Here is a 13,407-nt window from a genome sequence, read left to right as displayed (position 1 = left end):
AATAAGGCATATTGTTTTAATATAAACGCTAAGTAATTAAATAGACAAAAACGGTAACGTTTTAAGCAAACGTACAGGCCGCTCTGGAAAAGTATACGAGGAAAAAATAATAAAATAATAAAATAATAATTACCCTGTAAATCTGTTTATCTCGTGGGCCCGTGTTCCAGCAGGTGGCGGTAAGCTGATAGAAGACGCTGGCAGAAATAAGATGGACTCGGGCGAGGGAGCTGTGAGAGGGGCTTTCACATGCGAGCTGTGCGAGTTATCGAGTCCCTACACGTTTTACGGGCAGAAACCCCCAAACACTAGAGGCATCGTGTAAGTATTGCACTGAACAACACCTGTTCACCTGCTCACCTGCTCACCTGCTGCCAGGGTTGAAGCTGTTCGGATTGGACCCCTGAAGGGGAGGTCCACCGACTTTCTGAATTTCTGCATGGTAGAAAAACCTAACCTGGGTTTCTCTGCAGTGGTCTTTACTGGAGCCATAAGTCATTATAGGCCCTATAGACCTTTATTTATTTATTTTTTTAAATTTATTTGACTTTTAGTTTGTTTATGTATGTTGATGATGAATAAATTAGTGGGAAAAAATTGGGACTACTTCTTTGGGGTACACTCTGCACCTCTCTGCCATAAATGTGTTTAAAAATGTCTTGGGCATGAACTGGATACTGGACAGTCTCACTGGTAGACCCCAGCATGTGTGGATTGGCAGCATCATGCCCCCATCTATGTAAGAGAGGATGCTGTTAAGGGGCCAGGGCACACCCAGGTGACTGAAATAAGGTTGGGATGTCCCAAAGAGTGCTCACCGACATCTGCAGGTGGTCCTTACAGGGACCAGGAGTCATTATAGGCACTATCTTATTTTTTACATTTTATTTATCGCATTTATGCTAAGTTTGTTTATGTATGTTGATGATAAATACATTTGTGAAAAAATATTATTGGGGAAAAAATAATTTGGGACTTTGGAGTACACTCTGCACCTCTCTGCCATAAATGTGTTTAAAAATGTCTTGGGCATGAACTGGATACTGGACCTTCTCACTGGTAGACCCCAGCATGTGTGGATTGGCAGCATCATGCCCCCATCTATGTAAGAGAGGATGCTGTTAAGGGGCCAGGGCACACCCAGGTGACTGAAATAAGGTTGGGATGTCCCAAAGAGTGCTCACCGACATCTACAGGTGATCCTTACACGGACCAGGAGTCATTATAGGCACTATTTTATTTTATTTTTAAATTGTATTTATTATTTTTTTATGTGAATGATAAGTGAACCTACCAGTGAATGCTGAGTTTGTTTATGTATGTTGATGATGGATACATTTGTGAAAAAAAATAATATTTTGGGGTACACTCTGCACCTCTCTGCCATAAATGTTTTTAAAAATGTCTTGGGCATGAACTGGATACTGGACCTTCTCACTGGTAGACCCCAGCATGTGTGGATTGGCTGCATCATATACTTAAGAATATGAGAGACTTACCCCAATCAATATAAGAGAGGATGCTGTTAAGGGGCCGGGGCACACCCAGGTGACTGAAATAAGGTTGGGATGTCCCAAAGAGTGCTCACCGACATCTACAGGTGATCCTTACACGAACCAGGAGTCATTATAGGCACTATTTTATTTTATTTTGTAATTTTATTCATTACAGTTATGCTGAGTTTGTTTATGTATGTTGATGATAGATACATTTGGGAAAAAATAGTATTGGGAAAAAAATTATTTGGGACTTTGGGGTACACTCTGCACCTCTCTGCCATAAATGTTTTTAAAAATGTCTTGGGCATGAACTGGATACTGGACCTTCTCACTGGTAGACCCCAGCATGTGTGGATTGGCTGCAACAGCGTACATACACCCACAAGGTGTGTGTATGACTGCTCCATTTTCATCACAAACTATGCTGATGGTGATGATGATGATCTACAACAGTGATGATGTTGCCTACAGGGAGGAGGTCAGAGTCCTGGTGGGCTGGGGCTATAACAGTAACCTGCCCCTCAGTGTCTCAGCAAGTCTGAAGAGCTGTTCATAGACTTAGGATTGTGAGCGACTGACATGCCCCTATCTATGTAGGAAAGGATGCTTTGAAGGGGGTCCTGTAGTTCAAACTCATAGACTCATAAACCCATCATTGATGGGTTTAAATGGTCACTGCACACCCAGGTGACTGAAATAAGGTTGGGATGTCCCAAAACGTGCTCATCTACATCTACAGGTGCTTAGCACTGGGTTGTAAAGCACTGCAAAGGGTGATCACCCTCATTGAAGGACGTTTGTTCCACATGGTGGAACTGTTTTTACACTGTTTACAGTGGCTACACCGCTGCCTCTTTCATTTCTTATATATAAAAGTACATTTTTATGACCTCCTCCTCCACCACCATGTTTGTTGTTGTAGGAAATGTGTGACTCTGAACCGCCCTCTAGTGGATGTTTTGCTTAACATCCATGTCAGCTTAAAGGGAGCATGGAAGTATGTGGGCAGTATGTGTCCTATTTATTTTACATAAAATGTGTATAAATGACTTTACACACGCATTTCTGGACAAGCTGAGGGATACAGAACAGTCACTGATAGTGCAGAAAGCATGTGGACTGAGGTGGTGGAGTAATACTACAGGATTTTATTCTATAGGATGTGCCTGCGAGCGTGTCCCTATCTGCTTTACCAGAGTTATGTCATGCAGTTAGCAGCGTGCCGAGCCCAGAGTGACAACGATAGAGACGCTTTTCTCCTTGTTACAGTCAGTGAAGCTTCACAGTGACCGTAAAGCTTCTATTTTTAGGCAAAACTGCCAAATAATGTTGCTTTAAATCTGATTGGCAGCTTCAGGAAGCCAGTGAAGATATTACTGTAGGGGAGTGACATGGCTAAACTTGGAAAGGCTGAAATCTTGCTGCTGCATCACTGGATCAGTGATGGTACGTACAGGACATCCAGCAAGGAGAGTAGCAGTAGGCGAGGGACTGAACCTGCACCTGGGTGGCCTCTCTACAGGGAATAGTCACACTGTCCCCTGTTTAATTGGTCATACTAATGGTATTGTTGCTGGGTATATGCTGAAGTCTTTCAGAAATTACATGCAAGTAAGAATTCTGTTGCATCTGACAATTAAGAGGACAGTTTAGGAGGCATTAAAAGCTGTGGATATCTCAATTATATCAGGACCACTGTAATTAATTCAGGAGGGGTGAGAGGTGCTGACATTTTAAGGACATTAACTCAACATTGCGTAATTGTCTGTTTACATGAGGAGTCACATGTAATATTATGTAGGAAAAAACACCTCCAGTAAGGCTAATGTCTTCTAGCCTGTTTATGGGATATAACCTCTGTCTGAGTTCTGTGAACTACTGGGGTGTCCTTACTCACCATTTCTTACCAATACTGATAAAACTTCAGCACTATTGTGTATTTTAATTCATTTAATATAGTTCATTATTATGGAAAATTTGACAAATCAGGGGAGGAGCCCTTGGAGAATGCTGAGCAACAAACTGTTACTGCTTAACTGTTTAACTGTTAGCAAATATTGACCCTTGCATTTGAACTTTAATGGGCAAGCTTTCCCATAACCTTTCACTTCTGTTATGCTAGGGTCACTAAGGTCACTGCCCCTTTTGTTCTAGACATGAGTCATAGAAAGAAACCTGCTAGTGAGATGTCACAATAGGTGTGTGTGTGTGTGTGTGTGTGTGTGTGTGTGTGTGTATATATATATATACACTCTTAACTGTCTCTCTCTTTGACATGTGTGCAAACACCTTGTTTGTGTTCTGTCCCTCAGGCTTTTGGAAGAGTGCTATGGCATGCGTGATCCCTTCACTCCGGAGAAAGAGAAATTCCTCGTGTTGGGGTCTAAATGTTGCCTGTGTAACAAGACCGTGTGTGTTGGCCCGGTATGCACTAAGGAGCTTCATTCAGTGAAACTTAACTTGGTTTTTTTTTTTTACTTATTTACTTACTTGAGGTACACCAAAAGGTGTCCAAATGTTTGTGGACTGACCTTCTAATGAATGCATTCAGCTACTTTAAGTAAGCACCCATTGCTGACACAGATGTACAAATGCATGCACACACAGCTTACAGTCTAGTCCCTGTAGAGAAGTATAGCCAGTAGAATAGGACTCTCTGGAGCAGATAAACATGAACCTATTAGCAACATGCTGGCTAATGCCAGGCATGGGCTAAAGGGGTATAAAGCCCCCCAGCATTGAGCTGTGGAGCAGTGGAAGAACTGTGTTCTCTGGAATGGTGGTTGATGCTCCATCCAATACTTTTGGGATGACGTGGGGTGGTGATTATCCAACATCCTGACCTTATTCATTTCTCTTGTCCCTGAATGCAATCAAATCCTTACAGCAATGTCACCAAAATCTAGTAGAAAGCCTTCTTCCCTGGACAGTGGAAACAGTTACTCCAACAAAAGCAGATAAGCTATTTTTTTTAGTACACTTGGTTTAGGAAAAAAAACAAGAAATGAGTAGGTGTCCAAATACTTCTGTCCATATAATTTATATATGTTTTACTGTTCATCCCTTGTTTATTAAATTTGTTAATTCTAAGAAAGATGTTTTAGAAAGAAGTAGCTGTAGTTTGCTCAGATTGCTTGTCTTTCTTAATCCAGGAGTGCAGCCTCTTCTACACCAAGCGCTTCTGCTTACCATGTGTGAGGGAACACCTGGAGCAGTTTCCAGAGCAGATTCAAACAGAGCTGGCCAAGAAGAAAACTGCTCAGAAAACTTGATGTCCACCAGAGACCAACTCATATTCTGTGGAGAAAGGACGTTTTGGACCCAATGGATTAAAAAAAAAAATGCTGACCTGTGTGCTCCCTTGTATCCCCCTTTTTTTGAGGGGCTTACTGAATTAAATCTCTTGTTTTGGATGTAGTCTCAGAACATAAAAAATAACAGCAGTTGTTAAACCAAACTTGCATGACAGATGATCTCCAGAAGATGAATGACTGAAGACATGGAGCCAAGTGTGCAGGACAGTGTGTTTAAGGAGGCTCTGACTGTGTTGTTACTTTATGGGTTCAAGTTCAGCTTTTGGTTGTTTTTAGAGAACAGCCTGCTGGAAGACGCCAGGGTCACATCTGGTAAGAATGTAACTGAGAAGTGCTTTGGCTTTCCATTAAATCACAATACTCTCCTGCCATTCACATAACATGTAGAGATGCCTCAGTGAATGATGGCGCTGAGCTGACTGGAAACAAGGAACCTAAAACTTTGGTTGTGTCAAATCAGGATATCTGGTACAGTGTGAGATTAATAAAGGACATGAAAATGTTTAAGCAGAATAAATAAACAAAAATATAACCCATCCTTGAGATGCCCTACCAATTACATTCTCATTTCTTTGTTCACAAGTCAGCAATTAGCTTCGCCCATTCATGAGGAAGTTATAAAGGGTGGTTGAGCTCTCAGTGCTCTTAAAAAAAGAAATTGCAGGTAGGTTTATTGTATAACTTGTTCTTCAGGCCCATGCTGTGCCATATAGCAGCAGCACATTACATTGGAGTACAAATACAATGACTTACAACCATACACAATGAAGATACATGGTAATACATTTGACAAACACTAACTAAGCCAGACAGCAAGGCGATGTACAGCTGTACTCGAGCCCCTGGTCAAAATGTTTAATTAAGCTAATCGAGTAAAAGATTAAAGTGTGTTAAAAATTAAGCATTTCTTTAATATTTTAGGCAAAACTGTTTTTATTTCCATTTTTACCCGTTTCAAAATATTAAAAAAGAACCACACATGGTCAGTACTTAATACAATGTAGTACTGTAGTACATTCTAAAATCACACAAAGCTAAAATAACATGCTAATCTTGCTTAAAATGATTGAAAGTTTCCTCCCCACTTAGTCCTTCATCAGTTCATCACCACATACTATTCACAGGCACTGAGCTTCTGATCAGGGTGCTCTAACTTTTGCACGCTGCTCTATATGGTTTGTGACGAAGCAGCATTATGAGAGCAACGAGGTAAAGTACAGGTTCAGTGATGGCCAAGTGGTGTGCAGGCCATCCAGAGGGGAGGGGATCACTGGTCCAGCTTAAGGTTGGGGGTCAGCAGTGTACGCCAGGCATGTTGCTCTTAAAGCCACAGTAAAGAAAACTGTATTTCTGAGGATGACCGGTTGGAAAATGGTTGTATAGAAATAAAGTAGGACTGGTTTTGGTACATAAACTCACAACATCATACGTAGAGCTTGGGTGGACCAGTGTAGGATACGTCCCCATTTAAACAATATTAGAAATAACCAGTGGAGTAGAATGGATGGCGGCCTTGACCAAAGCTGCTGAATAGATGGATTTGCATTGTCAAAGATGGATTTCCCAGTCATACATCATCCTTAATGCCCATATAATAGTCAGCAGTAACCAGGTTTAAGGGGATGCACATTCAGCTTCTGCCACTAGATGTCAGTGAAAGTATTTGTGTTGACTGTTTCCTGGTGAAAAGGTTTCTGGAGTGAGGCGGAGAGAGCAAATCATAAATGACATTATTTATTTTTAAAAATTGAAAGAAAGATACGTTTGGATGTGTTTACCATTGCTGGCTTTACTTTTTTAAAAAAGGCTTTTTTGTCACTTGGTTCACAGCTGGTACCTTTGTCTACGTGTCCCATGTTAGCAAATGATAGACTACTTAAAACAACATTATGAGCATTTTATCTTTTTTAAACAGCTTAAAATCATTGCGATGCTGCACTGACTGTAATGTGGAGAAAAGCATCGCTATAGTTGCTATTCCAGGTTCAGGACAGTGCTAACTTTGGGGAAGTGGGCACAAAAACGCTTGTAAGAACTGTCTAATGCTGCGTTACTCAAGTCATATTTGTGCAAAATCCTGTAGTATTACTCTACCACCTCAGCCCACATGATTCTTTCACTTTCAGTGACGGTTCTGTATCTCTTAGCTTGTCCAGAAATGCATGTGTACAGCGTGTTCTTCAGAGGTCAGTCAATGCGTGAGTTACACTGCCTGACTGTAGGGGGAGCCCAGGAGCAAGAAATACCAGTTGTCACGTAACACTGCTCCTAGATTATTTACGCAGTAGTTAATCAGAAAACACAGAGTGACGCCATTTTTGTTATTTGTTCATGTGATCCAGCGTGTTTTACTGTTACAGGCCTATTGTCACCCTTGGCCACTTGCACTTGCCACAAATATTTAAAGCAGTTAACACGTCAAAGACAACATGGCCTTAAAGACAGCTGCCTGTAAGCAACCACAGCTTTACCAGTTTTACAAGCACTGTTGTTTGTGTTAACTATTACAGGCAATGTTTGCCTTGTTCATTAAATCACATACTGGATTTTGCATACTCCAAACATCAGGTTTCGCAACAGCTTTTACCCTTTAATGATATGCATCATTATCTACTGTCGTGATTGCTTTATTAGTCATTAAACTGATACAGGTCTATCCAGCTCACTGTAACACCTCTGAATCTGCTGCTCTACTGTTGGGCTTGTTTTAGTTTTTTTTAGATTTTTATATATTTTATAAATATTTAGGTACATGGTGTAAACTCTTCTGCGTCCTTGTAGTGTAAATTAACTGTAGTTTATTCTGTGCTGAATGAGGGGACTTCAGGGTCCTCTGCCACAATTATTTTATATTTTTAATTTTACACTGATTTATTACTTAACTAGCATTAGTATCAGTGTGACAGTAAGTATTCACCATTTAAATATATTACAATGTATCAAACATTCTCAGATTATTACAAAATATGCTACAGAAACTGCATTTTTTATTCTCCCCACAAACGTCCAACCAGACTCAGGCCCATGAACACCAAAAATAGAAAAGGATGAGCTCACACAATGACATATTTCAACACTGTGACCTTCTGAAATACATGCACACTGATTCTAGAGGGGGAAGAGCCGAAGAAAGGCCACTGATATGACTCAGGGAGCTGAACTACTTACTGATAGTGACAAAGTCTACCAGAGATAAGCTAGTTGCCAACTATGACCTCACTGTTGGCAATAAAAACTGACCAGTTTTGCACACTGGGCACTGCAGCAGGAAATCTCACTAAACCGGGACTCTGTCAGAGCCAAAGACTGCCTGCTGGAGTCCTCCACACGATAACAAATGGCTCCCTATGGCACATGTATTTCATTACTGAGGGGTAACTCTGCTCGGTGTGCTTGTACAGTTTTGATCATTAATGATTTGCATGTTTTGTAATATTTATCATTTTACTTAAAACGTCTGATATTGGTGTGTACAGGTTTGTGCAACGGTTTTATGGGCATTATACTGAAATACTGCAAGTACCACTGGCTGCAACACAACCTCAAAACATGATAGGCCCCCCTCCCTTATGCTTCACAGTTGGCAAGGTGTTCTTTTCATGAAGTGCAGTTCCTGTGATGATTGTGGCAAAGAGCAGTATTTATACTTCAGTCAGTCTGAAGCACATTGTTTAGTGTCTAGTCTTCCATATCGGTTATACTTATTCAAGCAGTGCCCATTGTAATGGTGCACCATCACTCTTGACTCAGGCCACTTGATTTGCAATGCTTAGGGTGCCCAAACTTTTGCACAGGCTACACTAATGTTTTTTTTGTTTGTTTGTTTGTTTTTTTGAGGAAATGTAAAGTAACTGTGTGCTAGGATTTGCTAAAAAAAATAGTGTGGTTTATGTTTCATTAGCTAGGATTAGCAAGGTTTATAATTATTTCTTAAAAATAATTAATATAAATAAACTACAACTTAGCTTTTGTATTTACTTTACTAATTACTAAAACAAATACTAAAAATACTAAAATTACAAAAGAAAAATATATATATATGTTATTTGAGATCAAATGGGTCCCAAAAGGGCCTGAGGAATGGGTGTACTCAGGAGCTCCTGTGAAGTTCTGTGGGAAACCCCAAAACACAGCCTGTTTTTCTCTACAGGCTACAGATTTATATTTATGTATATATTACATATTATATATTTATATTTATATTTATTCCACTCTCTCGGTCTATACCTGTCTCATAAATATCATAAACATACACATCAAAGAATTTCTACAAATCCCTGTCTTGTATATTCTGTATTTTGTGTGTATTCTCTGTGCATTTTGTATTTATTTAATATAATTTTTTATATGTTTAGTATGTATACAGTTTATCCTCCTAACCCTAGAGCATCAACCTGAGCCTCAGCACAAGCATTTCAATGCATACATGTCCTGACATATGTTGTGCAGATGACAAATAAACCTTGAAAGTTGATTTTGGTAGTTTAATCCAACTTTTAATCCAACTAACCCCTGAAGTAAGGACTCGTGAGTGTGGATTCAGGCCTGTGTGCTTTGCTCTGCTCTGCTGGAGCTGCAACTCGCCCTGACCTCTGTAGTGCACTATGTAGGGAGTAGGGCGCCGTTTGAGATCTAGCCCTCGTTCCTTTAAAGAAATGGGCGGCGCCCGTAGAGCTAAACCAATGAAAGCCTCGTGTTTAAATAGTCTCGGTGTCAGAGCCTCTTCTTTTCACTTGCTGTGCTTGCGATCGCCATATTGGGCGCTCAATTGCCTTTGCCTGGCTTCTCTCGGAATTACTACGAGACGGAGCAGATAGGAGTGTCTTGCCCAGCGCTGCACATTTTACCCTGCACTTGCGATTTCAGTTTTTATTTGTGCCTTTTCTTCGTTTTCGCTTTCTTTCTCCTTCCTCTCTCTTTAAATGCTGGTTTTTTTGGCATGCTCGCTCCTCTTCAGCTCATTTGCGACTGTAGTACTAGTAGCGTTACGCGCTGGTAGTCGGCGTTTGCCTCCATAACACGACACGGACTCGCTGCTGCTGCTGCTGCTGCTGCTGCTGCTGTTGTTGTTGTTGTTTTATTTTTTTATTTTTTTATAATTTTTTTTTTTAATCCTCGTTTTTGTTTTTCTGTTTTTGTCGCATTTTTTGTTTCTGGACCCGTTTTTTTTTTTTTTTGTTTTTTCATGTAGAAAAAATGTCCGATGTGCGCCTGTCTAACGGAAGCCCCCCGCTGGAGAGGGTGGACGCGAGGCTCGCGGACCACACGAGGCTCCCAGTGTGCAGGAACCTGTTCGGCGGCGGAGGTGCTGCGGACGCGGCGGAGTTCCGGCGGGACTGCACCGAGCAGCTGCGGGAGCAGGAGCGCGCTTTGCGGGACAAGTACAACTACGACTTCGTGCTGGACCAGCCGCTCGCCCCCGGGCAGTACGAGTGGATGGCTGTGGACGGCAGGAGTGTGCCGGACTTTTACAGCAGGCCTCCGCGCGAAGCCCAGCCTGAGCGGGGCGCACAGCGAGCTCCGAGGCGGACCAGCCCGGGTCCTAACCCTAACCCTGGAGCTGGAGCTGGAGCTGGAGGAGGAGGAGGAGGGTGCGCGGAGAGCACGGCTGCTCGCTCGGACTGCAGGGACACGAGGAAAAGGCGCTTCACGGAGCAGCAGGGTAACTCAGGGGGTTGTTATTAGCTATTAGTGCTGGCTTATGCGAAGGGGGCGTTGGACCTATGTGACCATCCCTGCACCGTTTTTGGTTTTTGATGCTTGCAGCCATTGTGCACGCTCGTGCTGCCTAATTTCTGCAGCAAAAAGAAAAGGAGTAAAAAAATAAAAATAAAAAAAAGCACCGCGTGCACCGTGTTGCACTTGCTTGCACTAAGCTACTTTGCATTTTGCTGTACACATAAGCTGCAGTTAGACCGATACGCAGGACCTGCTGGTCTGTAACCCAACTGTTATGCAGGTAGCCAGCTCCCTGTAGCGGTGCACGTGCCAGGCAGCTAATTGCATCTTTCCCACCTCTCAGAATCAGATGGCGCAAGTCAGAGGAAAAGAGCATGCAGTGATGCGGAGGAAGCCAACCACTGTCCACCCGAGGAGCCCCCTACAGTAGAGCAGACACCCAGAAAATCACCTCCTCCCAACACGTAAGCGAGGCCCTGGGAGCAAAGGTGAGTAACGCTATGATCTGTTTACGCGCAGCGTTTCGCCGCCGTGCGCAAATACGCACTGAGCTTGCAGCAGGCCTGTCCTCTGCGGAGTCTGTGGCGTGCTGTAGATCCCCGCAGCCACTCATTCTTCACCTTTTCGTACATAGTAAAAAAAGCAGAAAGCTGTCTGACCCAAAACACCACCAGAAATCTTCACAGGACTGAACAGGACTAAAACCTGCTGCACGAATGACTCGCACAGGAAGGCTGATGTGCAAAGTAATGTGCAAATCATGCAAAAACGTCCCCATTTGACACCATGTCCTCCAAAGTGACTTTTACGCTGTAAACACAATGCCTGTGGGGTGAACAACAGAGTAGTAAGACGTCATGGACACCCTGGGTGTGTATATATGTGTGTGTGTGGGAGGGAGGGAGCGAGATGGATACCCTCCAGCCTCACGCACACATGTCCGTATAGTGACTTTGTCATTTATTAATGCTGATCCAGAAAAAACTTTAGGAAATAGACCTTGTCGTTCGCTGCAGGAAGCTTATGACAAGCTTATGACAAGCTTATGAGGCCTTTATGATCTTTATTACACAGTTAAAATCCATCCCAGCAATAGACACATAGGATCTTAGTGCCTGAAGCAAGCATATATGTTTTTTTTTTATATATATATATATCTTCCATGCTGGCATTTCTCTTATAGCTAAATACATGTTGTCCTTCTGTTTCCCGCAGAGATGAAGAATATGTGTTTCTCCATCATCATCAAAACCTTCGAGAGCTTTATGAAGTAAACAGGGACCGCAATGAAAGAGAGCAAGAAAGAAAAAAAAGCGCACCGTCTTTCCTAAAGGATGTGCGAGGCAGTAGCAGCACTGAATTTTTTTTTTACACTAAAGTTTTGGCACTCAAACGAATACAATTGCCTCAACAGCAGACGATGTAGCAGCGTGCAATTGTTGTTTTCCTTTTTTTTCTTTTGCTCAGTCCTTACTACCTATGTATATATTCTCATTTTATATGTAGCACATTTGAAATATAACATTACGATGGAAATCATATATAATAGTGACTTGAAGAATTGCTGTGCAGTTTTCAAAACTACTCCCAGTAATACTCCCTTGTTTGCTCATATTTAGGTAAGTTCGGACCTAATGTCTCGATGTTTTCAGGGTTAAGCTTATCGCTCAGATCAGTCTTAAATTTATCATGCATTAGTTCTGCACGCTAAAGACGTCCTGGCCTCTCAGAGATGGCACAGAACTGGAGTCTAATGGTGAGATGATGTGACCTAAAGATGCATAAAGATTGTGTTTCGGTATTAGCAATGATACCACAGAAGTGTGCGTAGGTACTTACGTAGGTAATTCTGTGATGTTGATTTAAAACTCTGCCAAAGTTACAACAGGGATATTCCTTTTTTATGGGTGTGGTCATACTGTTCTGATGTGTTTTTCAGTATTATTTGATCCCTGGGTTATTCCACTATTTTTTTTTTTATTATTTCTTTTTTTTTTTTTTTTTGCAGTGATTGTTTTGAAAGTTGCTTATAAATGACAGCCTACTGAGTAAATAATAATTAAAAAAGGAAAACGGTTAATTTTCTTTTTAGTCACTTTTGTGTATTTCTCACTGTGTAGCAAAGTTTGATATATATTTTTTTAAAAACACTGGGCCATGTATTTTTTTAATACGGCAGTAGTCCACAAATCCAGTCCTTCGCCACCACAAAACACGGCTGTCATGTTGAACATGACGGGCCACTACGGCCCCGAAAAATGTCAAAAAAAAAAAAAAGACGTTACACTGCATGTGTGTAAAACTTTGAAGTGTACCTGTGTATATTGCTTTGTAAAAACACTGAGGAAATTATACTTACTAACTTATTTATGTTAAGCTTTTTGTTGTGTATGACTATCCAAAGTGGCATTTGTGCATTTTTTTTAAAAAGTACTTTTTATAAGTTTATTATTTTTTTTTTCCTGAATTTGTTTTGTTTATAGAATTTGTGCAAGGTTGCAAACTGAGCCTATAAAATTACAAATGATGTGGATTTTCTATTGCTTGTTTAAAGAGATGATTAAAAAAAATATCATGACCATTCTTAATTTGTGTCTGTTTTAATTTGCATGTCAAAAATTTGCAATTTGCAAAAATGCAATTTAGGTTTACACAGGTAAACCTCACATGTAGTGTTTGCAGTTTGCACTGAGGCTAAGTAAACCTTGCACTCAGACAGGGTACACCAGGTTAAATCCCATTAATGATCAATACACAATCATTTCCAATAAAAAATCTCCCACTCTGTAAATACTTTGGATTTCACATGCAGACTTAAGCTGCGAACTGCACTGTACCTGGAGTGTTTTGCCACAGTAAAGCTGATAATATAACTCATATTATTGCTTATAATAGAAACCGTGTAATAACAGATC

The 13,407-nt window shown here is 41.2% G+C and overlaps 2 protein-coding genes across 2 annotated transcripts; both read left to right on the top strand.

Moving 5' to 3' along the window:
- Positions 1–8: 8 nt before the first annotated feature.
- On the top strand, positions 9–5,369 carry cdpf1 (cysteine rich DPF motif domain containing 1). Its single transcript, XM_072673140.1, has 3 exons — positions 9–321; positions 3,812–3,923; positions 4,652–5,369. Exons 1-3 carry the CDS (start codon positions 212–214, stop codon positions 4,769–4,771), a joined length of 342 nt encoding a protein of 113 aa, XP_072529241.1. The 5' UTR covers positions 9–211; the 3' UTR covers positions 4,772–5,369.
- A 4,189-nt stretch (positions 5,370–9,558) lies between these two features.
- cdkn1ba (cyclin dependent kinase inhibitor 1Ba) lies at positions 9,559–13,075 on the top strand. Its single transcript, XM_072673972.1, has 3 exons — positions 9,559–10,475; positions 10,836–10,980; positions 11,708–13,075. Exons 1-2 carry the CDS (start codon positions 10,010–10,012, stop codon positions 10,958–10,960), a joined length of 591 nt encoding a protein of 196 aa, XP_072530073.1. The 5' UTR covers positions 9,559–10,009; the 3' UTR covers positions 10,961–10,980; positions 11,708–13,075.
- The last annotated feature ends 332 nt before the right edge of the window (positions 13,076–13,407 follow it).

The sequence above is a fragment of the Salminus brasiliensis genome, chromosome 2 (assembly GCF_030463535.1).
Source record: "Salminus brasiliensis chromosome 2, fSalBra1.hap2, whole genome shotgun sequence".
Lineage (NCBI taxonomy): Eukaryota > Metazoa > Chordata > Actinopteri > Characiformes > Bryconidae > Salminus > Salminus brasiliensis.
This window is presented reverse-complemented; position numbering and strand designations above follow the sequence as displayed.

Coding starts and splice junctions, on each gene's coding strand:
- cdpf1 (XM_072673140.1), top strand. CDS start 212: ATGGACTCGGGCGAGGGAGCTGTGAGAGGGGCTTTCACATGCGAGCTG. Junction 322..3,811: donor CCAAACACTAGAGGCATCGT/GTAAGTATTGCA, acceptor TCTGTCCCTCAG/GCTTTTGGAAGAGTGCTATG. Junction 3,924..4,651: donor AGACCGTGTGTGTTGGCCCG/GTATGCACTAAG, acceptor TTCTTAATCCAG/GAGTGCAGCCTCTTCTACAC.
- cdkn1ba (XM_072673972.1), top strand. CDS start 10,010: ATGTCCGATGTGCGCCTGTCTAACGGAAGCCCCCCGCTGGAGAGGGTG. Junction 10,476..10,835: donor GCGCTTCACGGAGCAGCAGG/GTAACTCAGGGG, acceptor CCCACCTCTCAG/AATCAGATGGCGCAAGTCAG.